This window comes from Triturus cristatus, chromosome 4_1 (genome assembly GCF_964204655.1).
Source record: "Triturus cristatus chromosome 4_1, aTriCri1.1, whole genome shotgun sequence".
Taxonomy (NCBI): domain Eukaryota; kingdom Metazoa; phylum Chordata; class Amphibia; order Caudata; family Salamandridae; genus Triturus; species Triturus cristatus.
The window spans coordinates 1,223,531,377-1,223,558,121 of record NC_140585.1 but is presented as its reverse complement, the minus strand read 5'-3'; the positions used below and the strand labels follow the sequence as shown (position 1 = coordinate 1,223,558,121).

At 45.6% G+C, this 26,745-nt stretch overlaps 1 protein-coding gene across 11 annotated transcripts in view; it reads right to left on the bottom strand.

Moving 5' to 3' along the window:
* Positions 1-26,745, bottom strand: part of ARHGAP9 (Rho GTPase activating protein 9) — a 921,400-nt gene that overhangs the window by 439,921 nt on the left and 454,734 nt on the right. For all 11 annotated transcript variants that reach the window (XM_085654614.1, XM_085654612.1, XM_085654615.1 and 8 more), the window contains one exon: positions 10,044-10,173. In XM_085654614.1, coding sequence (XP_085510740.1) covers positions 10,044-10,173 — 130 coding nt within the window. The remainder of the gene's footprint in view (positions 1-10,043; positions 10,174-26,745) is intronic.

Below are 26,745 nucleotides of genomic sequence, written 5' to 3'. Positions count from 1 at the left end.
TTGGGAGGAAAGCTTGCAGGGAGAAAAATTTTGCTTTCAATTCCAGGCTGTTGATGTGCATAATTTTTGGGAAGAGGACCATTTGCCCTGGATTTGGAGGTCCTGCAAATTCCCTCCCCAGCCGTCCATAAATGCGTCCATCGTGATGATGAAATCTGGGATGGAATGTAGAAATGTGAGACCTTCTGATAGGTGTGGTCTGTGACACCAGCACTTCAATGCTTCTCGTACGCTTAGTGTGACTGAGATCAGGTCCTCGAAGGACCCTCTTGTTTGTACCCACTGTAGTTGGAAGTTCCTCCTGCAACAGTCTCATTTTGAGGCGTGCCAAAGGCATCAGGTTGATTGCAGAGGACAGCATACCTAGGAGCGATTTGTACGTTCTCACTGAAACGCACTGTATTCTTGAGATGTCCAGTGCCAAGTCGGCCAACTGGCATTGCCGGTACTGTGATAGAAAGGCTTTGTTCTGAACAGTATCTAGGTTGGCTCCTAGGAATGTTAGTGTTTGAGTAAGGATTGGAGAAGATTTGCGATGGTTTACTGTAAGGCCTAACTTGCGAAAAAGTGCCAGAAAGTCCTTGGTGGCTGTTGATGCTTTCTGTGCAGTTGGGGCTTTTAGCAGTCAGTCCTCTAGGTAGGAGAATACCTTACGTCCTTTCTTTCTAAGTGAGGCTACCACTGGAACAAGGCATTTGGTAAATTTCCGCTGAGTAGATTTTAGGCCGAAGGGTAGTACCTTGAATTGGAAATGGCTACCAGTTACTGTGAATCTTAGGTATCTTCGATGCTCCGGATGAATGGGGGTATGAAAGTAAGCGCCTTCCAAATCAAGAGATGTCATAAAATCTCCGCTGTTGAGGCGATTCAAGATTTCAGAAATTGCAACCATTCTGAAAGTTTGTTTCTTGAGGAATTTTGTTGGGTTTCTTGAGATCCAATATAGGTCTTCACTCCCCTGACTTTCTACTTATGAGAAAGAAACGGGAGTGGAAACCTTTACCCTTTTCCGTTACAGGAACTTTCTCTATTGCTCCTTTGGAGAGCATAATATTGGCCTACTTTCTTAATAAGTGAAGATGAAGGGGGTGCCTCCCCCTGGGAGAGAGTTCGGTGGTTTTTGTGTAAATTCTAGGGTGTGGTCATAGGCAAATAAGTCCAGCATCCATTTGTACAATGTTATACTGTTCCAGTGATGGATGTGGCTGGATATTTTTGCACCAACAGGACGGGAAAAGGTTGTAGTTCGTACCTAATGGAAATCACTGCTTGCAACCTGTGTCACAACCCTGACAAGGTGTTCTCCTTCGGGATCCCTGTTTGGAAAAAACAGCTGTTGATGACTGGAGATAAGAAGGCTGCTGGTAACCCTGTCTGTACTGGGATTTGCAAGGCTGGTATTTTTGGTGGGTGCGTTGATATCCATCCTTCTAACTTGAAATGTCTCAAATGCGCGCACCTCGAAAGGCCAATCTTTGGTACTGTAGGGTGCCCAGGGATTTGATGGGGTCAGTATCGGTTTTAATGGCCAGCAAAGCCTCATCTATACGTTTTCCAAATAACGATTCTCCATTGCATGCCATGTCAGGATTTTGGTTTGGACCTTGGTCTGAATGATACTGCTTTCAGCCATCCTTGGTGTTGTAGCACAGCTGCATCTACTAGCTGTCGAAAGCCTATCAAAGCAATATCCATTGTGCAGTAGAACACTTCAGATGCTGTCCACTCACACTCTTGCAAAATCTTCCTGGCTTCTTGTTTCATGTCCTACGGGATGAGATCCAACATAGATACCATATCAGACCACATCTGGCTATCATAGCGGCCCAGAATCGCCACAGCATTGGCAGCCCGAACTGTGAAGGTAGACATTGAGGAGAAGCATTTGACAATGGCATCCAATCGGCGTCCATCCTTGTCAGGAGGTGCGACAATTGGCGTTGATCGATTTTTAGACCTTCTCTGTGCAGCTTGGGATATCACAGAATCCACCTTGGGGTGCCCTGTAAGGCATGCCAGGGAATCTTCTGGAGCTCTGTATTTTATATCAATTCATGGTAGGACTGCAGCCACTGAAGCTGGAGTCTTCTTGACTTTTATTCCCTCCTGCCAAATATAGTCAATAATGGGTATAAAGTGGATTCATTTTCTTGTCTGTTCTTTAAAATCATACAGGAAGCAGTCTGACTGCTTTACCGCCATGGGTGGGTGAAACTTGGTAGCAGCTCTTTCCATCAGATTGTGAAATCCTCCAATATCCTCTGGAGGAGAGTCAGCTGGATGATTATATAATCATCCCACTCATTAGCCGGCAATAGAGGATCATGAATTTTACCCTCCTCACCATCTTCATCAGAAGAGGATGCATCTTCCTGCATAGGTAAAAGTGGACAAAGAGTTATATGCAGTGTGGCTGGAGATGGCATAGTTGGAGTAAGAGGAGCATTGGGCGGTGCTGATGGTGTTGCAGGACGTTCCTCCTGAACTTGACGAAATCTCTTTCTGTAGTCTAACAGCAAAGCCAGCAGGTCCTGGACTAAGGATGGCCGTAGGTGTGCAGTATCCTGTCTATGGGATCTTGAGTAGAACCCATAAGGCTCAAATAGTGTCTGAGGACCAGGGCAACAATGCTAATAATACTGGTCCTCATTATCATAGTCGTCCTCTTCTTGATGTTTTACATGGAGCTCAGATGGGCTATTGGCTGTGCCCAGAGGACCCTCCTCGTCAGAATCTTGAAGATATACTAGGTGACCTGGGTCTTACGGAGACCCCTTGCTCGGTGAAGTAGTCCCTGGACGCAAAAATGTTTTGGTGACCTTAATCTGCACTCTCGTCAATGGTGGCGAAGACAGTGTCCTCTTCAGATAAGGCTGGCTTATCACAGATGTTCCAAACAGGGGGCCCAAAAAATATCTTGCCATGGGCCCCATAAATCCTTATGATGTCACAGGAGTCATACACTGGAAACCTAAACATAGCAAGTACAACAGTCATTTCATCACCTTTGGCTGCATGTGCTTCCATGTTCTGCATAAAGCAGAACAGAGCCAACTCAGTCCACAACACTCGATGGTCCATATGACACAGACATCTGTGAAAAGAAGACTGCATGAAATCACCAGCTTACAGAAATATCCATGTGATGGATACTTGCATGGGCTGTATTCTCGTGACTGCCACACATCAGGCCAGGCTGCTTATGTGAACTCTATAACTAAGACAGTTTATCTTGAAGTACACCCACAAATACCTACCAGGAAACGCTACAGCGATCACTTCGCACTAAGGGCAATATTCATCACAGCTCTTAGTTCCGCCCATAATCATGGATCTTCTCAAAGACGTTTTAGAGACAGCGAGACACTCGCTTTCTAACAAGTGCTGAAAGGCCAACAAATGTCAGGGCTGTATAAGGGCTAGTTCTGTAACATAATATGAACGTTGGGCCTAACATTTCTTTTACAGCTGTATGCCTAATGTATGTCCTCCAGAGTCTTGCTACAAATTTGGAGAGCAGGCTTGCAACAGTGTGAGCAAGCATTGGCAAAGCCAATAGGTCTTGTTTATGCGAGATCTATTGACTCTGCCATTGTTTGTTAGCCATGTTGCAAATGGCTGAAAGTAAAGAAAAATAGCTTTATGACAAAGCTGGCACGAACTGTGTTATAGAGTTTATCTTATTTTTTACTTGCAGCTATGCTGCACTGATACCAGCGCTGCTGTATAATCTATACTATAACACTCCTGTAGATCTATAGTCTGGGGGCCACAGGCGCACTCCTGACCTCTGCATGCAGCCCCCTGTTAAAACGGGCAAGCATTTACAAACTAATCGATTTGAAAGAAAGCAAGTAACTAGGGTGTCCTGCACAGTCAACGTTTGAGCCACCTTTATTTTTAAAGACATTCTGCCACAAATGTTTAAAATATGAAAAAGTCTTATAAAAAATGTAATCTCATATGCTGAAGTGTTTAATTTTAGGGGCCGATTACAATCTCGTCCGGAATGGCTCCGAATAGGATTTGGTATTGCAGAATCCGATTCTGAACTCTTGTTTCCAAACAAATCGTACACATTTCCCAAAGACTGATTACAATGCCTGGGAACCGTTTGAGCAGTCCGAATCAGTTCTGAAAGGCATTCGGACAGCCCGAGCCTTTTGGAGCCAAATCGTACAGCTCTATGGACATGGTTTCCGAACGAGCGAGTACGATGACCGATTCGGACAGCCGTTCTGATTCGGTCTGCCCGACACGAAACGGCTGTCAGAATCTGTCTTTGGGGGCCCGTTGTGGGCCCCTCTTCACCTGGAGGCGTTCGATTGTGGCCCATGGGGGTACCTAAGGGACCTCATTTCCCAGCCATGCACATTGTGGCAGGCACCATGAGGTGCCCGCCACAGGGTGCAAGGTTTTCCCCAACCACCCCTTTTTTCAATGGGAGCCTGCGTTCTCGTTTGGAACACAGGCTCCCATTGAAGTCAGTGCGAGTCCGACTGAACGATGTTGGGAAGTATCGTAATCGGCCGTTCGGACTCCCATGAACCGATTCGTTCGGAAATGATTCCGAGACCGATTTGTTCGGAACAGTTTCCGGACGACATCGTAATCGGCCCCTAAGTAGTAGTAGTAGTAGTAAATCAGACTAAATCAATGCAAATGTTGATTTTTAAGGAATTTTCAAACATGAATTTTGAAATGGTAATGCTTCCACCCACCCTGACAATGCCATTAGTGACCAAAGAGGCAAGTCAGTAATGTGCACCCTTTGGATGGCCGGGGTTCCTATTCATCATGGACAACATTTTAGTAAAGTCAAATGTTGGAGAAGTCTTCATACAGCACAAATCCTGAAGGTATGTATTTAAAGATCGTATTATATGTAATAATAAAGAACAAGCAATGGCAAAGCCAATAGGTTTCCTCTATGAGAAATCTATTGTCTTTGTCAATGTTTTTTGAACATGCTGCAGATGACTATAATAAAGAAAAGAAAAAACAGAAAGAGCTGCTGACTTGGGGAACTGGGTTTAAGGCTCAGTGTCGGCTCAACAACCTGTGATCCTGGCCAAATCATGTAATCTCCCCAGTGCCATAATAAGTGCCTTTGTGCAATATAACTGGTGCACTTGCAAAACGCTGAACTACTTCATAGAACTTTTAAGTGCTTTTTATAAAAGTTGCCCTTACTGTGAAAAAAGGTGCTCTGTACACTTTTAAGATGTGCCAGTGTCCTAGGTGAGGAGAAGAGGAAGCCTATAAGGGAGGAAGCCCGTGAGGGGATAGAGGAAGGGTCAGGAAGTGTGGCCGCAGCGGTGGAGACGTCTGCACTTGCACTGCGCCACAGGGAGCAGTGGGATGGCAGATAGTCAATAGGGAGAGGGGAGATATCGGCCAGAGCTGGTTCTGAGTTGGGGTAGTAGTAAGATATAGCAATAATAAGTATTCAGTGGGTTTCCTGGACCTTTTGGCCACTGTGCCACTGCACCTGCTGTATCATTCAAATCATGACCCTAGTGCCTGCAAGGTAATTGCATGTGACTACTTGTTTGGTAATAAAATAAAACAATAATCAGTACCCAGTGAGTATCCTATAGCTTTTGGCCCCTGGCTCACTGTACCTGCTGCACCATTCAAATCATGGCCCTGTTGCCTGCAAGGTAATTGCACTTTTGACTGTTTGTTTAGTAGTAAAATGTAGCAATAATTGGTGTTCAGTGGGCATCGTAGAGCTTTTGGCCCCTGTGCCACTGCACCTGCTCCACCATTCAAATCATTACCCTAGTGATTATAAGGTCATTGCACTTTTGACTGCTTGTTTAGTAGTGAAATATAGCAATAACCAGGGTTTAGTAGGTTTCCTAGACCTTTTGACCCCTGGGCCACTGCACCTTCTGCATCATTCAAATCATGACCCTAGTGCCTGCAAGGTAATAGCACTTGACTGCTTCTTTAGTAGTAAAATATAGCAATAATTAGTGTTCAGTGGGTTTCCTAAAGCTTTTGGCCACAGTGCCTGCTGCACCTTCAAATCATGACCCTGGTGCCTGCAAAGTAATTGCACTTGTGACTGCTTGTTTAGAAGGAAAATATAGCAATAATCGGTTGTAGTAAGCTGGCTCTGTATATACTATACCCGAGTAAGGTATAGTGTGCAGTCCAGGGAGCCCCCAGAGGTATAGCAGAGGCTAAATTAGGTAAGTACTAACAGCTCTCTTTGTGGTAGTTTGGCCGAGCAGTTAGGATTATCCAGAGGGTGTGTTAAACATTTATTGTATTCACTTGTATCACTCAATCAAGAGTGGTGGCACACAGTTAGAGACAGAATCCAGACTAATTCGGTAAGTATAAAAAAGGTATAGTTGTATTTTATTTCTGGAACCATACGTTGCAGTTTAGTTTTCTTTTCTCCATATAAACATCAGTTCAACACTTAGAACATTTTAAGTACAAAATCTCTTAGCATGGGTTTCTATGGGAGAAAAAGTGTTAGTGGTTTCTCAGATAAGTACACAACTTAAGAGTTGGAGTTTTTCGGGGGTTAGGACCAAGGTTACCCAAGGTGAGATGGGCGCTCAAGTTGCACCACCAGCGGCACTGGGGCAGCCAGGTGCAGACTGTAGGGGCCCAACGTTAGCCAAAGAAACTAAGGGGGCCTTCGGTTAGGGACTGCTGATGAGCAGGCCACTCGGGTGTGGGAGAAAAGCTCCTAGGGTTTAGGTTAGTACTGCAGGGGCCAATGACCAGCACAGGAGCTGCACCACCAGCGACTCTGGGGCGGCTGGGTGCAGGGTGCAAAAAGGATGTCAGGGACCCTGTGCTTTTCAAAGGAGACCTTCGGTAATGTAAAGTTGCTTCAGGCTCGGGCAGGGAGACTTCTTGAAGGTGACCACCAGCTGGAGAGGTAAGCTGGGTTCTTGGGGGATGCCTGGACACCACAGGTTGGGCCACCCAAGGCCGTGGGGCATCGGTTTCAGGGGTGTCTTCCGGTTGCAGTCAGGGGGACCCTTCAGGTTGAGGCTGCAGGAGTCATCTCGAAGCTTGAGGGAGGTCGGGGATCACCAGAGCCTTGGTCAGGATCGCTGGGAAGACCTCCTTGTGGTGTTGGGCCACTCGAACTCGGGCTGAGGGCATCTGGTGCAGAATCGCAGAGTCGCCGGAATCCGGATTCTTTGGGTGAGATTTGCTTGAGCAAATCCAATGCTCACAGGAGACAGAGTCTGTAAGAAAGATGGTTACAGGGCAGCTCCTCCGGGCTATGGGGGTTGCTGGCTGCTGGACTAGCTGGGGTTCTTGCCTTAGGCAGGTCGTAAATGGGACAAGACGGTAGGGCTGAGGCCACAGCAGTTGGTGTCCTCTTCTTCTTCCTTGGTCAGCACGGCTCTTCTGTCCTTCTTCTTTCTTCCTCGAATCTGAAGAGACAAGGTTTAGGGTTGCCCCAAAATACTAAATTTAGAGGCGTTAAAGGGGTATGTAGGTTGGGACCAACATACCCCTTACAACATACATTGGAGGTACACCTCCAATTATGCCACCCTCCAGTGAGAGGGGGCATGAGCCTCTCCCTAATTAGCTGAGTCCCCCCATCTACAATATGGAGGGGACTGAGATATGTGCTTCACGTCGCCTCCCTCACCTGAGGGGCGGCGTTGGCAAAGTGGGCACACCTCTCTTCCTAGCTCAGATTTCCCACTGATTCTCCTGCCCAAAGTGGGGGCCAGAACCGGTGAGAGCCAGTTGATGGGGGCAGCAAAAGTCAGGAAGAGCTTCGAGAGGTGGTAGGCTTTTGAAGCTTTCCCTTTCATGGACCCAGCCCATCCAGGGGGAGGAAGCATGACACTTCTGCCCAGGATGGGCTTTGTTTCAGGACCCAGAGAGCGGAGGTTGTCTACCCAGGGGTCCAGAAACCTGTCTGGTGGTGGCAAATGGCAGGCGGCCATTTAGGAACCACACCAGGGCTGGTCGGTTTTCAGGGGGCATCTCTAAGATGCCCTCTGAGTGCATTTACATTAAATCCCACACTGGCATCAGTGTGGGTTTATGTGCTGATAAGTTTGCTACCAAACTTCCCTGTTTTTAGTAAAGCCATTATAGAGCTGTCGAGTTTCTAATGACCAACTCCCAGACCACATACTCTTTATGGCTTTACCACACTTACAATATCTAAGAATGGGCTTAGACACTGTAAGGGTACAGGGCTCATGCCACTGTACCCTCACCTTAGGGCTAGTGCACCCTGCTAGAGGGGTGACTTACCTAGGCCTCAGGCAGCGGGTTGCAGGCACGGCACACAGGAATGTGTGCCATGTCGACTCCTCGCTTTTCTCTGCACCAAAATACGCAGCCTGCAATAGCAGTGTGTGGTTGTTGAGATACAGGGTCTCTAAGGGTGGCACAATAGGTGCTGCAGGCCTTAGGCTCCTTCCCTGGTCACAGTGCCCTTGGTACATTTTACAAGGGACTTACCTGGGGCCAGAGATGTGCCAATTGTGGGTACAAATGTATAGTCTTGGGAAAGAACAAAGGCCTGGGAAATTGATTGGCAGGGACCCAGGGCACATCACATCAGGTTGCATCAGGCAAAAAGTGGGGAGGTAATCATGCAAAAAAGGGCACTTTTCTACATCAGTGTTCAGTGGGCTTCCTAGAGGTTTTGGCCCGTGCCACTGCATCTGGAGCACCATTCAAATTATGACCTGAGCACCTGCAAGGGAATTGCGCTTGTGACTGTTTGTTTAGTAGTAAAATATAGCAATAATCAGTGCTCAGTGGGTTTCCTAAATATTTTTTCCCCGTGTCACTGCATCTGCTGCAGCATTCGAATCATGACCCTAGTGCCTGCAAGGAAAAATGAGGGAAATCGTTTAAATCCAGTATTATATGTGTTCTGAAAAAGGCACAGTTGCAGTTAAGGATAAACACAAAAGCATTTATAAAAAGTGCCTATAAACTCCTCCAAGTATCCAAAACGAGTTGCCACAGATGTAATAAATAAAGCATACGTTTTACACATCAAACTGAAAATTAAGCATTGCTAAATTGTGTTACAATGCGGCTAGTTCTTCTCTTTGAAAATATATTATCCTGTTCTTGACAGTTAATGGGCCATAAACAGTGTAAATTACCAAAATAGAGAAATTTTGCAAGAAATGTGTTACATATGAAAAACAATTCCAAAAATGTATTTAATTCTCATGCAGAACTGTTTCATCATAGTACTACTAGTACATCAGACTAAATCAGCGCGGACCGCAAGCGCCCTCCTGATCTTTGTATGCGAACCCCGCCCCCACCCCCCGTCCCCCCCCCCCCCGTTGAAAAAGGGCAGGCATTTATTTAAAAGTTAATCGACGTGAAAAAAAGCAAGTAACTTGCACATCAGGCTACATAAGTGCAATTTTTTTTTAAAGTAATAGTTTTCAAACATTATTTCAGAAACGTTCGTGCTTCCACCCACCCTGACAATGCCAATAGTGAGCTTCATGCACCGCAAATTCTTTGTGCAGGTGAAGAATGAGATATCTTTAGAGATAGCGATGTCTAAAATGAAATCTAAAAAGGGACACATGCAGGCTCCATGGAGAAAGTATGCTGCATTCCTCTTTCCTGCAAACGCTTTCACTTTGAAGTCAGCCAAAAGCAAAATAAACAACAGGCTCCCTCACACAGCTTGACTTTTGACCTCGGTCTTTGAATGCCCAGCAAATGTGACGAGACAAGAACAAGATTTACATGCCTGTTTATTAATGAGTTTGTGAAAGAACAAGGCTTTGGCATGGGGAGGTACAAACTCAAGCTGTATAGCCTAAAGCAAATAAAGCCTGCAAATGGAAAGCCAGAAAACGGGAGTTACAACCCACAAAGCCAATGGTAAGCAATGAGCAGAATGCATTCCCAGGTCAACTTTCTGAAACTTCCCAAGATATCTTTCGCATACCACATAGCTGCTCTATCTGGTAGGCTGCGACCTAAAAACATAATAACCTAAAATTAAAAACGGGAACTTTTACATGAATGCATGTTTGGCTTGCACTACTTACGTGAAATCTTTAAACCATCCTTTGGCTTTGGGGGAATATCTTCTTCATCCCCGCTGCCATCTAACAAATCAAAGCTGTTTGTTCTTCTGAGAGAGTATAATGTTAGTGGATCCATTGGGTTCTCATCTTCCTGTAAGAATACAATACTGTTTGTATTATTTCCCTAGCAGACTCCAATGCATGCAATTTCTAGTAAACTTCCTCCATCTTAGCTAAGGGTGATACCATTGCAAACACTTTTATCACCAAAACTATTAACTAAAATCATAAGCCCAGAGTGGGATTCACTACACATTAGTTCTGCTAGGGGCAATTCCAAGTTGCCATCAAAGACAAAAGCTGCTTACTTGCAACAGTGGTTCTCCCCGGCGTTTGTAATACTTTTTAATTGACAATTATCGTTAGGATATGAGTGCCATTGGAAACAAAACTCAAATGCTCAAAAAACCGACACATGTTTTGTCTATCAGGCCTATCAACTCAAAACGTGGCACTGTGCATCACACAATATTGGCAGTCTTCACCCGATAAACAACTGACATCACACAGCGAATAGAAGGTCAAACCAACAAATTACAGAGAGTAAATATCCTGCTCATTTGCAGAGGCTCTAAAGCTTTATAAAATCCCTTATGGATTTTTCATCCTCCCTGGGTTATAGAATGTGTCTTTAAAAGCTTTCATTTGCATATTGCGGCGAGAGAGAGTAGAGGAGACTCTTAAGCTACACTGGGCCCTAAGGCACACTTTCCCCCATAACCCGGGCCCTTAATTGACTGACACTAAAGCCATGCCCAATCTAAATGGCCAGGACTTTGTTTAACTTTAGAGTTTGTGACAGACTCAAAACCTCTCCTCCCGCCGGCCCTACAACCCCAACACACAGTAATGTCAACTCACGCATTTGGGGCGCCATCTTAGTTTATTTGGCATCTGGGTATGACGGTAGTAACATTTAGGCAATTAAATGAAATTGATTAGGAGAATCTTTCATGAGAATCTGTAGAAGATACTGATGATTAAGTACAATCGTTATGGATATATGAACAACGCACTGCCTGACATCTTTTATTGCCTAGAACTGGGCAAATACCCTCAAGGATAAATAAAAAGACAATAATAGGTACACAGGAGAATGCCTAAGCTTTTGCGCACAACATGCATTGGCTTAATATTATGGGCAGATTAGAGACATCAGCAGAGACATACCACAAGAAAGCGCTCAGTTATTGTTGTTGCCCGAATTAAAGAAAGGGCATTTATTCATTTGAACATAAGATTCTACAGTAAGGTCGGATTACGAGTTAGACGGTAAATAGGATGCAGTACAATTGCACCCGATTTTCCTGGTACTGGCTGCTTAAGTTGTCCGTTGCTGTGAACAAAATGCATGATTACCAGTATTTCCAGGTCCCAAAAAAGGAAAATGTTACTTACCCAGTAAGCATCTGTTTGTGGCATGTAGTGCTGTAGGTTCACATGCGTAGCATAATCCCGCCATCTAGCGTTGCGCTCAGGTGTGTGCAAGTTGTTTTTCTTTGAAGAAAGTCTTGCGAGTCACGAGATAGAGTAACTCCTCCTCTTGATTGCAATGAGCATTGTCCTTGACTTCATTTGTGAGATGACCATGTGAAAGTAATGTAATATGTAGTTAACTGCAACCAACAGTGGTCTCCAGGGAGGAGAGTGAGCGCAGGTGAATCTACAGCACTCCATGCCACAAACAGATGCTTACTGGGTAAGTACCGTTTTCCATTTGGGGCATGTGTGTCTGTAGATAGACACATGATTAGCATAGACTGTAAAGCAGTTCTCCTCCATAAGCGGTGGGTAACCTAAGGGGGCTGCAGTTTGAAATAATGTACGTAGAACTGCTTGGCCTAAATTAGCTTCTCAACAGGCCATGACACCTACGCAGTAATGTTTTGTGAATGTATGTGGTGAAGACCATGTAGCTTCCTTACATATGTCAGCCACAGGTATGTTTCCTTAAAGGCCACTGAAGCTCTTTTTTTGCGAGTGGAGCGAGCTTTTTGAGGGAAAGGTAGAGTTCTTTTAGCTTTAGCATAACAAGCCTGGATGCATCCGACAATACAGCGGGAAATTCCTGATTTAGAAATGGCCCTCCCTTTGTGTGGTTTTGAAAATGCAATAAACAGCTGTTGTGTTTTTCTAAAGGATTTGGTTCTATCGATATAGTACGTGAGGGCCTTTTTACATCCATCATGTTTAAAGCCCTTTTGGCAACTGTAGGAAGGTGGAATCTGACTATATGGTTGCCCCCAATTTTTTCCTGGTGTTTGAATGGTTTTTGACTAGTCTGGCTGGGATCCTGCTATCCAGGACCCCAGCCTATCTGCTTACTCCCTTAAATGATTGGTGTGCATATTAGATGCACTAGTGATTGGATACTGTGGTACCTTATGAACCCCTAGTATATGGTACCTTAGGTACCTAGGGCATTGGTACTTCACAGGCCTACCAGGGGCTGCAGCATGTATTATGTCACCCCTGGGAAGCATTCACAATCTGACACCACAGGCCTGCTACTGCAGCCTGTGTGAGGTAGTGTTAGCACTCCTCACAGAGGTATAGGTTCCTATATCTCACCATACACACACATATAAACCCCTCTTGCAGGCCCTAACAATCCTGAGGGCAGGGTGCTTGGTTTACTATGTAAGGGGGTGCTTCTGCATGAGCGAGACCCCTCTGCAGCTGGCAGAGTCTATTCTCTGCTGCTGTTTGTGGATGTGGTTAAACCATATACTCTTAAGTGCATTATAACCTCGCGGTAAATGCTAACTTTGGAATGACTGCATCAAAACATGTTGTGTTTGGTGTCAAATAACTTGGAATCATACCTCCACGCCAGTAACTGGTGTGGGAGTATGATCCCACCCTTCTAGAGGGGACGACATGTACCCACTGTACTAAACAGTAGAAATCTTCTAGAGCCCTCGCATCACAAAATGGATGCCACCAGCACAGACACTGGGCTGCCCTCCTGCTGCTGACCGAAACTCGCAGTGGAGGAAGCCCAACAAAGGGTATCCTGTCACAGGGAGATGTCACCACCTCCCAGACAGGATTTAGTGTATTGGAGCTGGGTGGGTGCACTCTTAGAGTGCCTTTGAAGTCCTGCACTGGGGGAGCAGTAGGCTCCTCTGTGCATATGCCAGCTCAAACCGTTTCAGGGGCTACTTGCCCCTGCTCTGGCGCGAAACTGGACAAAGGGAAGTGGGTGTAACCACCCACTACCCTGACCCTCCTAGAGGAGTGGTCATAGAGCTAGTCCCTCCCCTATCTTCACTATAAGATACCAAGCATTGCCAATGCAATTCAGATTAACCCTGGACGACGCTCTACAAAGAAGAATCCTGGCCCTTCGACGTTCCACTATCTCTGGAAGACTGAAGAATCTCCCTTGGAGTCAAGGAGTGACTCCCCTGCTTGGCAGGTACCAGTAACTTTGATCAACGGTTGCAAACTTCACCGCTCCCGCCACAGTCCGAAGTCCCTGCGTCCCCTGAAGTGGATTTCCTGACCTCTCGATGGCCATTTTGAGTCCCCAGCGAAGCTGTGGCATCTGGACCCCACGAGTGACGAGGAACAGCAATACCAGGGAACCGTGCACTGATTTCGAGTGCAAACCCTAAACAACGTTCTATGAACTTGTGCTTTGGACCATCTGTAGTCCAAGTCCCTAGCAGGTCTGGTACCGAAAATCAGCGGCCTACCCCGTCCCGAGTGACCGTGGGCTTCTGTGGAACTTTTCCTGCAAAGGCGTCTTCGCGGTTGCTTGCCCGTTGGCTAGTGACTCACCCGAAGACTCTCATCGACTTCAAGGGCTCTCCTGGTTGCTCCGGGCCTGCCCTCACTTACCCTTGCTTGGTAAGTCCATCAGACCTTGCTGGTCTGCACCATCTTCGATCTTCACTCCACACGAGACTTGCAGTTGCCAAGGTTTGTTGGCTCCAATCTGGTTGCCGGCACCGTCATCAGCTGCAGACGTCGTGGGACCCTCCGAATCCAGCTGCTGGTCATCATCGATCCCTCCTGGACCTCGTGATCGAAGAGACAAATCACCATCGACGACCTGAAACGACGCAACATCAGTGGTCATCCATCCTGCTGGCCACCGGTCACTGGCAAGTGACTTTGAACACTGTCCCCTCAATTTGCAGGTCCTCTTCATCTCCAATCCATCTTCGGATTCCAGCGGACACCTCTCCAGTCGTCACAAGCAGCAAGTCTTCAGTGATCTCCATTGAAAACAGCATCGCGACCCGACACCAAAAGACACCTATGCACCCGGCTTCCGTGGGTGAGGTAACTCGTGCACTCCGGTGCCCAAGTGTGTGTTGGCCCTCGAAATACTTACCCTGTAAGTGGCTTGCTTGTTGACTTCTTCGAAGTGCCCTAAAACTTTAAATTACAAACCGCGACTTGTGCCATTGAAACCAATAGGAAACCCGCGGCTGTGTTTAGACACTGCACGCGTCTCCCGTGGGCTGATTACTTACCTGCTAACACTGCAGAAGTGAAGCCCCAGCGATTCCCAAGGCCCTAGGCTTTTTCATTTTGCAAGTCGAGTTTGTTAAACCATTTTCTTAGTATATGGTCTGGTACGCCCCTAGGGCTACAGCCATATTTGTGCTTAATTTATTGAGAAGTGTTGACATTTGAATGTGTATCTGGGTTCTAATCTCATAAAGAGATTAGTAGAGTGTATCTAAGAATAAATACATATATATTTGATATATATACCTGTGTGGTGTCCTTTTCATTTTGTAATTCAAGAGATTATAAGGTAAAACAAGCTGCTTTACATTTCTCAGAGACTTAGCCTGAAGGCTGCTCTCCACAGCTACCACTAGGATAGCTTTCTTTAAAAGGTTGTCTTAAACCTATCTACCATAAGAGTCGAATTGGACTGGTGCAAGGTGGCCACTATAACTAGTGACCAGCATATGCCAGGCCAACTTCTCACAGCAACTGAGTCAGGTTGTGGAAAAAATACTGGCAATTTGATAGATTGATTTAGGTGGAACTGAAATACCACCTTTGGAAGGAATGTTGGATCGGCACGCAGTACCACTTTGTCTTTATGTAGTTGGAAGAATGGTTCTTCTAAAGTTAATGTGTGAAGCTCACTGACACATCTCAGTGAAGTGATTACAATTAGAAAATGTTACCTTTCAGGATAGAAGCTGGAAGGCGCAGGAGTGTAGGGGCTCAAATGGAAAACCCATCAGCCTTGTTAACACAATGTTACGATTTCAAGAAGGGTGACACAATTTTAGAGGTGGTACCAAGTGCGAGTACTTAGGGATTAGATTGACTCAGAACCTAAATTGGGCACCACAGGTGGAAAAAGCCCACCTATCTTTGATTCCACACACAACGCACATAGGAAAAAGTCACAGGAAACAATATAAAAAGAGTGGCTCCAGCATTGGAAATTTATAATGTGAAGACCTTGGATGCGGTCCTCTACAGCGCTGAGCTGTGAGGTTACTCCCATATTGAGGGTCTATTCTTAGTGGAGCAAAGGTTTTTAAGAACTTTATTGAACTTGCCTGTAAGTACACCATTGACCCCGTTATATTAAGACTTGGGCCAAAAGAAACTTGCTGACAAGATAGGATGTAGAATGCTTACCTTTTGGTATAGGCTATGGACAAATCCTGTCCTCAAGTCTTACAGTGAGGGTATTAAAGACTCTTGGTCCCCCAGTTTGCACGGAAAAATTCCATGGCTCCGTGCAATGAAGGATCTACTTTATAGATTGAAACTGGAAGAATCGTGGACCACTCCCAAAACCATATGCTTGATTGGCAAGGCCAGTATAAGGGACTTTTTTGGGAAAATGTGGCAGGTAACAGTGTTAGGATGTGCAAGGGCTCTATATATGTGTCTTTTATTGACCGGAAGCAGTTGGCCATCTATGAAGGCACTATTGGCGAAACTGTCCCTCCACTGGCTAGGAAACTTTATCTGCAATTTAGGCATGGTAACCTACCGATACGGTCATTTACCAACCAATGGCAACGGAAAAAGCGGCAAAGTGGTGAAATGTGCCCAGGTTGTGAGGAGTGTCCTGAAACGCCTATTTATGTTTGTTTTTTTGTTCTTTCTATAAACAAATACGCGTAAAATTGATTGTTCCCCTGGGTAAAAACTTGGGTTGTCGGGTGCTTAGCGAAGTCATGTGGAGTGACACTAGCCAGATAATAGTTTTTAGGTCGAGCCTAGAGCAGCTCATGCGCTGCTTGCTCGACTTTTAGCAAGGGGGTTTTCAAAGTGCTACCAGAGGCTTTTGCTGGCCTCAAGCTGGCGGTAACGTGTGCGTGCACGCGCGCAGCCGCCATCTGTCTTTTCTCCGTCACAGGTAATTAAGTGCATCGCGATCACTTTCGGCAATTAAGTGCATCGCGATGCGCTTTCACTTTCGGCGCCCGCGCGGCCAATGCTTTTCGCGCGCTTGTTGTATAGGTTGAAATACTGACTACATCAGGCACATCTAACAATTCTTGTCAACTTCAATATTTATGTCATCACCACTAGCTCGATGACAATTAAAAGTCTGTTTGCCAAAGCGGACCGTTGATGCCATGCACCTTGTGAAGGAGCCTGCTCGCTGCAAGGCCACACATCATCAGCTGCCATACCTTTTATCATCAATGAATGTGTGTAAAATCAGAAGTAGGTGCAAACGGGTGCACAGAAGTGATGTCTTGAACAATGCCAGCAGTCTTTGTAAATCGATACTTTCTTACCTCATCATCTGTCATATTTAAGCCCCTGGAGGAGCTCTGGGCATAGCTGATCTTAGTTTTACAAAGTCTCTCAATGCAGTCTCTTTGCCAAGTTACATCGACACTTTCTCTTTAACAGAAAGTCCACCGGGCTTTGCTGCTGAGGAGGTTATCGCTCCTACCTCTAGTAAAATCTAAAATCCACAAAACCCACCTCCATTATTCAGAAACTAAAATACCCAGTACCAGCCTGTTTTGTCGCATGAGAACGCTGGAGATGATTCAAGACATCCTCAGCAGCAGTGGCTCTTGACACCAAGGAGACACTGAATCCATGACGTGTTGGCACTGAACAGCAAATCCAAGGCACATGTCTGGTGAATGTGAAAGTCTCAAAATAATTTACACCGGGACATGGTACGAGAAAAGGCTTTCACGTCCTTCCCTGCTCTTCACATTAGTATAAAACCATTTCTGCATTGTGACCGAAGTGTAGGTAATACACAGTATAAAGCTGCTAATTAAAGAATTCCATTCATGTCTCAGGTGGAATACTTGTGCCTCAGGGTCAGACAATGCCCTCACTGACAATGAATCTGCAATTATAGAGCGTAGCCACCATTACACGAGAGACATTATGAGATCTGGCAAACAGAACCCCTCAGACAACAGCAACAAAACACATGAACTTCATGAAAACTACAATTGAAGGATCAATGATCTCATCAGCCCAGAACCCGGACAACAAACATGTCAAGATGAGTTTTCAGACAGACTTACTTTGGAAGGTTGACCATGAGGACTCCTTTTCTCAGAAGCATTTATTCGCAATAAAACGCCATATATTTTACAGTTACTAACCAATGTTTTACCCACCCGAGAATAAACCCTTGGAAGAATAAACGGACAGTAAGTTGGACAGTGAATGCTACTGTGTGTAATTGGATTCCACAGCTCTTTGGTTTCCTGGCGTCCTGTTCTTTCCCCGCACAAGCTCCTTGAATACATCTATACTGTTCTACCAAACTTCACCACCGAGGTCCAGCCCAAAAAATGGAACGTTGACACTCGAGTAATACAGGACCAGTGGGAGGGTGGAGCAAATTCGTGCCCCTCATCAACAGCTGACAGATCACCCGTGAAGCTTAGATTATAGATTCTCACTGGGATACAAAGACAACAAGCATTGGCATAGCCAATAGGTTTCGCCTTTGGGACCTTATAAGAAAACAAGTTACTTAACTGTAACTTTGGTTCTCCAGTATTGCAAACTTTCATAGATTCCCATGCTTGTATCATTCCCCGTCGTCGGAATGGGAGTCCCCGGTATACATAAAATAGCAACAAAAACCATTACCAAAGAGAACCTAGGCCCAGGCCTATTCTTGTTTTGCCACCTATCCATCTCTTTTTGTAAAAGAGACCTACAAAAATGACCAACCAATCGATTAGCCTCACCCCGTAGAACCCTCCTGAGAGAAGCTCAGAACCTCAGATTTTCGTAGCCGCTGTGTAACCAACCACTGAGGATGGATAAAGCTGAGCTTTCCCAGGGGAGGCGGGTGGGTCGCATGGGAATCTATGAAAGATTCCAATACTGGAGAACCAAAGTTACAGGTAAGTGACTTGTTTTCTTACTCCAGTATTGGAACTTTCATCGATTCCCATGCTTGTATCAGAGTAGCTAGCAGTTATCAGCACATTCTTTGGGACCATGACCAATATCACAATAGGAACAAAGTCATAGTATATACACCATAAACACCTTTGCAATGGTTTATAACATAATTAGAAGGTTCAGAACACATAAACACATGAGGTGCAAAAGAATGTGCAAGAGCTGATAAAACAGTAATATGGAAGGAGGGATGAAAGGGAAAGCTCACCACTACTGAAAGAAGTTCCTCCCGAATGCCTGGCCGACTGCTGTATCACTCTGCGTCTCAGAATCCAGGCAGCAATGCCATGTAATCGTATGTGTACTGCTCCAGGTCCCTGCACGGCAGATCTCCCAGACAGGAACACTAGCAAAGAGAGCTGTAGAAGAAGACATCGCCCTCCTGGAAGGAGCCCAGACTGGACCTTCCAGGGGCTTGCCTGCTGTCTTGTGACAATATTGGATATCATCGGTGATGCAACAAGCGATCCCCTGCTTGGAAAAGGGGAAACGCTTTACAAGGATCCCTAAAAGACACAAATATTTGAGAAAACTTCTTGAAGTTTTTAGTTCCTTGAAGATAGAATTTTAAGCACCTCTGAATGTCCAGAGAGTGAAATGCTTTCTCTGCTGGTGTAGCCGGTTGAGGGAAATCAGTCTTAAGAATCACAGGTTTATTCAAATGAAATCCCGATGGAACTTTAGGAATTAATTTTGAGTTAGCACGTAGAACCAATGATCCTGATTTGAACTGTAGAAGAGTTCCTGAATGGTGAGAGCCTGCATCTCTCCCACACGCCTCGCAGAAGTCAAAGCTAGAAGAAGCGCTACCTTCCAGGAGAGGAATTTCAATTACTGCTTTGTGAATAGGCTCGAAAGGAGGTTTCATAAGCTGGGCAAGACAAAGTTCAGATGCCAAAGAGGAGGAAGAGGAGGAGGCTTGACCGGAGGGAAAACTCTGAAAAGTCCTTTGAGAAACTGTTTAACTATCCTTACAAACCAGAAGGAAGGGCCTGAACATGTGAGGCTGAAAAGAGAAATTGCAGCCAGGTGCACTTTGATAGAATAGTGAGCTAGCCCCGACTTTGCTAATGATAGAAAGTATAAAAGAACTTCAGGTGGCTCCAAGTCAAAAGGATGGAGACCATTGAGTTGACACCAGATATCGAAACGCCTCCATCTCAATCTGTAAGTCTTATTAGTACTTGGGGCTCTTGCCGGAGAAAGTATCTATTTACAGTCTGCTGAGAGATTCAGACCCAGAAATTCTCGCTGCTCCGGAGCCATGCCGAGAGCCGAAGAGATTGAGGATCCGGATGCCAGACTTGGCCCTGGGACATCGTCAGCAGCGAAGGAATCAGCTGCAAAGGCCGAGGAAGGTCTCGGGAGAGAAGGTGAAGTTCTGTGAACCAACACTGTCAGGGCCACGCAGGGCTTTCAGAATCATCCTGCACGGTTCTGCTCTGAGCTTCCTGAGAAGCCTAGGGATCAAAGGAATGGGAGAAAAAGCGTAAACAAATGCGCCTGACCAGGCCATTGAAAACGCATTCCCAAAGGATCCCGGATGGTGAATCCAGCTTGCATAGAACCGGCCTTTATTATTCTCCGGAGTGGCAAAGAGATCTATGGAAGGTGTGCTTCATCTGTGAAAAAACCTTCTGAAGAGTGCAGTCGACAAGTTCCCACTTGTGGCTGACATACTTCAGTCTGTTGAGAGTGTCCTTGTTGAGGACACCTGGAAGATGCTCCACCCGGAGCGATATTGCTTGTTGAATTGATCACTCCCAGATCAATTGGGCTTCCTGCGACAACCATCGTGATCTGGTGCCTTCTCCTTTGTTTATATAATTCATGGCTGTCGTGTTGTCCGTTCTTATAAGAACTGTTGACCGTTATATTCGTGGAAGAAAGGCTTGCAAGGCTAGGCGAATCACTCTAAGCTCCAGCAGATTGATATGCAACAGACTATGTTGAGACTGCCACCGCCCGCTTACATTAAGATCTTGTAACATCAATCCCCCGCCTTCGAGAGAGGCATCCGTAGTTATTACGTGTGGCACCGGGGCTAGCTTGAAAGATAGACCTTGTCGTCGAAGGACCCATCGATCTGGAGCTCCTCTTGGAGTGGACGCATTCTTAATCTGTAGTGAGGAATCGGGAGTATGCATGAGGAGATGGAACCCAGAAGGGACTTGTAGAGGCGAACTGAAAGTGACCTTCTTTTTAACAATCGGGAAGCCATGGACATTAGCTTCACTTGCCTCTACAAGTTCCTTGTTTATGGAAGTGCTTAGAATGGCGCCCAGACATCTGGATGTCCTTGACGGACGGAGAGAAGACTTCTGTTTGTTGATTGTTCGGCCGAAATTGGCAAACCGGCATGTACACGTTATGACTGCTTCCTGTGCCGTTTGTTTGGCAGGAGCTTTTAGCAACCAATCCTTCAGGTAAGGGAAGACCTGAAGCTTTTGTTTCAGCAGAAAGGCTGCTACCGGAGCTAACACGCTTGTGAAGATCCTTGAAGCAAAACGCAGTCCAAAGGGAAGAACCCTGAATTGAAAAAGGCTCTTGGCTACTGTGAAGCGAAGAAACCTCTTGTGAGCTGGGTGAATGGGTACATGAAAGTAAGCGTCATCTAGATCTAGAGTGGCCATGAAATTCTTGAGTTGAAAAGACGCAGGATGTCTTGTGGAGAAACCATCCGAAAGGATTACTTGATGAGATAGGTGTTGAGCTCCCTCAGATGTAGTATAGGGCGCCACTTTTCCAATGTCTTCCGCATCAAGAGAAAGCGGGAGTAAGACCCCTTTCCTTTTTAAGAGATAGGGACTGGTTCTATAGCTCCCTTGAGGAGCATGGGATGGACCTCTAACCGTAGCAGACGGAGATGTTTCGATACCTTGGCGCGAGGAGCTTTGGATGGTGGTTGTTGAACAAACTCCAGGGTATGGCAGTTTTAAATGATGTCTAATACCCAACGGTCTGATGTTATTTGCTGGCAATTGTGGAGGGAATATGCAACTCTGCTTCCCACTGATGACACAGGAGGAGAGAGGGCAGTAGTCAGAGCCAGCAAGCCGCTATTGGCACTTAGAGTTGTCTCTGCCCTGGCGACCTTGTCTCCCTCTGATGTTCGAGCGAGAGAAAGAAGAAGAAGAAGAAGAAGAAGAGTTCTGTCGTTGGTTATAATTCAACTTGTAGGATTGTTACTGTGTCCCCTATATGAAGAGTCGCCTCTTCACCTCGCTCCTCTGAATGGAAAATTGCGGTACTGCAGAGTCCCTAAGGATTTTGCTGTTTCTGTATCCTTCTTAATGTGTTTTCCACACAGTGCTTTTACATCAAAGGGCACATCTAAAACCCTATTCTGGACTTCCGGGCGGAACCAAGTGGCAAGCAACCAGTCCTGTCTGCGAAGGACAGCCGCTCCGGCCAAGGACCGAAAAACAGTTGTTGCAATATCCATTGTACAATCGATGACCTCTGCTGATGTCATCTTGCCTTCCTGGAGAAACTTTTAAGCTTCTTTCCTTCCTTGTTCCAGCAACTGATCGAGGTTTGGGGACAAGTCGCACCACATCTGGCGAACGTATTCCCCAAATACAGCCAAAAAAATAGCTGCACCGACCAACAGGCTGGACATAGAGGAAAAAACTTTTGCCTACATTATCTAAACGCCTGCCCTCTTTATCTGGAGGAGTAATAAGGGGAGCTGAAGGATTCGCAGATTTCTTTTGAGCGGCCTGTGAAATGACAGAATCTGGTATTGGCTGACTGGTCCAACAGGCTGGGCTACTTTCCGGAGCCTTATATTCATTCTCTAGACGAGGTACAACTGGATTGCCCATGGTCTTACTGCCAAACATGGTCCACAATCGGAATTGACCGGACCGACCTTTTATACGGATCTTTAAATCATAAAGGAAGCACTCCACCATGGTCCTGGGCAGGACGAATGTCTTGGCGGCCCTCTCCCTTAAATTATGAAAAAAAAACTATATCCACAGGGTGGAGGGGATCAACAGGTGACAGAGCAGGAGAAGCTGCATCTGGAATGACAGTCATTCCACTCCACATCTGGATCCTGGGTTGCGACCTTGCCTTGGTCATCTTCAGAGGTGTCATCCTGAACGAGAAGTGCAACTGGCGGAATATCCTGCGCTTCCAACAGTAGGCTCTACTGCAAATCAATTTCTGTAATCCCAGAGCATAGCTTCTAAGTCTGTTAATAGAGAGGAGGGAATTTGGACCATCTCCTGATGATAGTCTTGTTGGTATTGAGAGGGAGGACCATACTGCTCTCATACTCCCCTTCGGAATCCGTCTTCTGGCATTTGACATGTAGCTGAGTAGGGCTGTCCCCATAACCAAAAGCTCCCTTCTCCTCATCTGATTCCTCTTCATCAAGAAGAAGTGCAGGAGGCAAAGGGGTCACCCTCCTTGGAAAAATCATCTCTGGCGTGATTTGATGCTTCTAGAGCGAAATTAATGTTTGTTTTTTTATTCACCGTCGTCGACGAAGAAAGAACAGTCGACACATAAATCACCTTCATCGACGCTGCCGTCGTCGACGCACCACTCGTCGCCGATGTCATTGTCGTCGTCGACGTCTTCATCGATGTAGATGTTGTTGGTGTCGTTACAATCATCGTTGAGATCGTCATCGTCTACACCATCGTCGACGATACCAATGAAGTCGTCGATAGAGCCCTGTGTTAGCACCGGTGACGAATAAACCACCGTCGACGAGCCCGTCGACGGGGTGATAGAAAATGAAGACTGTACCTTAGGCTTTCTCGTCAACGGACTCAATGACACCGTCGTCGATGAGAGTGTCTTTTTGAAGAGTTTACCTCAGAGGGTAACGATGATGTCTTTTTTGAAGGTCTTAGAAGCCTCAGGAGACTACTTTGGAGACACAGACTTTGATTTCCTCTCCAGACGCACTCATTTAGATAGTCCTTCCATCTCCTTTACACATTAGTGAGGAGATTCGACAGGACTAAGGCCATCAGATCTATCAGAGATCCATTTCAAGGCCTTACCAGGGCATTTCTCAGAGGGTGAAGGAGAAGTTCTACCCCTCTTCATATACCTTCTGGAGGACGCAGGAGATGACTCATCGCTGTCACTAGACACTGGCTCCCTCTGAAGTTAGGTCAGAAGACGCCCCTCACAATTCCGCCAAGTCTTGTTAGAAAAAGTGCTGCATAACTTACCGTCTGCAGCCTACTGTCTGGGTACAGACAATAAATACAGCCCTTGTTCAATATATATAATCTCTTCTTAGCAAATGCCTTAAAAGGGCCTTCTTCTCTTTATGACATCCTGGAATTGTAGAATTAAAAACGGTTGAAAAAGTTGAAAAAACAAGTTGTAGAAAGAAAACTGAGCAGAGCTCAGTGGAGACTCCCTTGCACAACGTGCGGTAGAAAATCTGAGGTTCTGAGCTTCTCTCAGGAGGGTTCTAGGGGGTGAGGCTAATCTGATTGGTTGGTCATTTTTTTGGGTCTCTTTTACAAAAAGAGATGGATAGGTTGCAAAACAAGAAAAGGCCTAGGTTCCGGTTGGTAATGGTTTTTATTGCTATTTTATGTATACCGGGGACTCCCATTCCGACGACGGGAAATGATACAAGCATGGGAATCTATGAAAGTTCCAATACTGGAGTAAGTATTTAATTATGCAGCACAATATCCTTGGTGCAACATCAACTGTTGCATGGCTAAACACGTATAATGTCCCAAAGGCGAGACCTATTGGCTATGCCAATGCTTGATTTGTGTAGCCATGTTCCTCAAGGCTTTTTGGATCAAGCAAGCAAAGCTCATGCAGCCTGCCATGGTTTCACTAAAAGAATTTGTATAATGTGTGAAGTGCTATGTTGTGACATTTTATATCCCATAGATGAAGGAACTACCTGAAATTTAGTGACTTTCTAGTTTTAGTGGTGTAAGCACAATGAATTCTAGTGTCTTTTTATATGGTTTTTAACTCATATTGTTATTTATTATTTTATGCAAAATTGTATTTTTATGTATTATCTATTGTGCTGTTTGTTTGTTTACACTTTTATGATCCACGTCATCGAAATAAAGTGCTGCTGATGATGATGATTTCAAATAGGAACTGGTGGTACCCTAGGAGGAATGACTCTTTTGAGACCCTCTAGGCAAGCTTTAATTACAGCAATCCTGAATAGAGAAGTATATTGTCTGTTTAGGAGATATGTTGCTACAGCTGCTAAGTGCAGCCTTAGGTATGTAAAAGCTAACTCAGAGGCACGTAAATGAAATATATAACAGTCAACATATTGCACTTTTGCTCCTAGAGGAGCAATGTATTTTGAATGACAATAGTAAACAATTCTGCTCTACTTTGCCGCATAGCAGGCCCTAGTAGTAGGCCTTCTTGCTTCCTTAAGAATGACCATAAACGGGTGAGGTAGATTTAAATAAACAAACTCTGTGACTTCAGGAGCCAGATTACAAGGTGGAGTGACCTGGGGTCTGACTTTTCCATGGTTCTGAGTGAAAAGGCCCTGCCTGTTGGGGAGTACCTGGTGAGGAACTACTGATAGTTCTAGGAGTGTGATGAACCATGATTGTCTCGCCCATGTTGGAGCCACTAGGATAAGGATGAGAGATGTCTGCCGAAGTTTGCGAACCACAAACGGAATGAATGGGAGAGGTTGAAAAGCCTAAGCAAATATCCTGGACCAATTCATCCAGAGTGCGTTGTCCTTGGACTGTGGGTGTGGGAACCTGGAGGGAAAGCTTGGGCAGTTGGTGTTTTCTGTTGTGGCAAAAAGGTCTATGTGTGGGTAACCCCAACTCTGGAAGAATGGAAGGAGGACTTGCACGCTGAGTTCCCATTCATGGATTTGTTGGTGCCCCCTGTTGAGGAGATCTGCAAAGTCGTTGTCCACTTCTGGGATGAATTCCACTAATAGGTGAATGTTGTACCAGAGAGGCCATCTTCAGAAGTTCTGGGCTAAATGCGAGAGATGAGAAGACCTGGTGCCCCTCTGTTTTGAAAGATAATACATGGGAGTCAAGTTGTCTGTTTTGATGAGGAGTACTTTGCCAATTAGGTGGGAAAGGAAGGCTTTGAGCTCTAGATGAACAGCTAGCAACTCCAGGTCATTGATATGGAGATGTGTTGGACTGATTGTCCAATGTCTCTGGATAGTCAGATCCTGCAAATGCCCTTCCCAACCTGTGAGGGAAGCATCTGTTGTTATGATTCTCTGCGGAAATGGGTCTAGGAAACGCTGTCCTTTTAGGAGATTGATGGTATTGCACCACTGCAGAGAGTAACAGCCCTGGTGGCTTACCAACTCTAGATTTTCCAATCGGCCCTCCCCTTGAGTTCATTAAAGCGCTGAGCACTCCTGCAACAAACGCATATTGAGGCTGGCATGAGGCACTACTGCTACGCATGAAGCCATGGTCCCTAGGAGATGCATAATCGTTCTCAATGTTAGCTGCTGATGAGGCTGAAACTAGGGAAAGAGTGCCTGGAGTGATTGAATGCGGGCAGAATTTGGGTAAGCTATCCCCTGCTGATAGTTGAGGATGGCTCTTAAGTAAGATTTTATTTGAAGGGGTTGGAGGTGGGATTCGGCTGCATTGATGGTGATGCCTAGTTGATGAAGTAGATTTATGGCGGCTTGTGTCTGCTGAAAACACTTTTGATGAGTTGTGCTTTTAATGAACCAGTTGTCCAAAAATGGGAAATCGTTTTGCCTGCATAGATGAGCAGCTACTACTGTAAGGCATTTGATGAAAACCCTGGGGGCTGTAGTGACCCCGAATGGGAGCAATCTGAATTGGAAGTGTTGCCCGTTTAGTACAAACCTGAGGTATTGGCGATGGGCGAGTGAATTAAAATGTGGAAGTATGTGTCCTTAAGGTCAAGTGCAGCAATGAAGTTGGCTTGTTGTAGTAGTGGGATGACATCTTGAAGAGTGACTATGTGGAAATCCTCTTAGAGGATGTACCTGTTAGGAGGTGTGAGGTCCAAGATTACCCTAAGGCCCCATCCATTTTGGGAAAAAGGAAGTAAAGTGAATAGAACCCTGTGCCTTGCTGGTGTAATGGCTCAGTTTCTAGGGCCCCTTTTTTTCAGAAGTGTCTGAATGTCCTCTCTGAGCAACTGTTGATGGTCTGTTGAGAGTCTGTGGTTGAAAGATGGAATGTTTGGAGGTTTGGAAGTGAGCTCCAGACAATAACCATGTTGGATAATATACAGCACCCATTGGTAGGAGGTGATAGTCCACCAT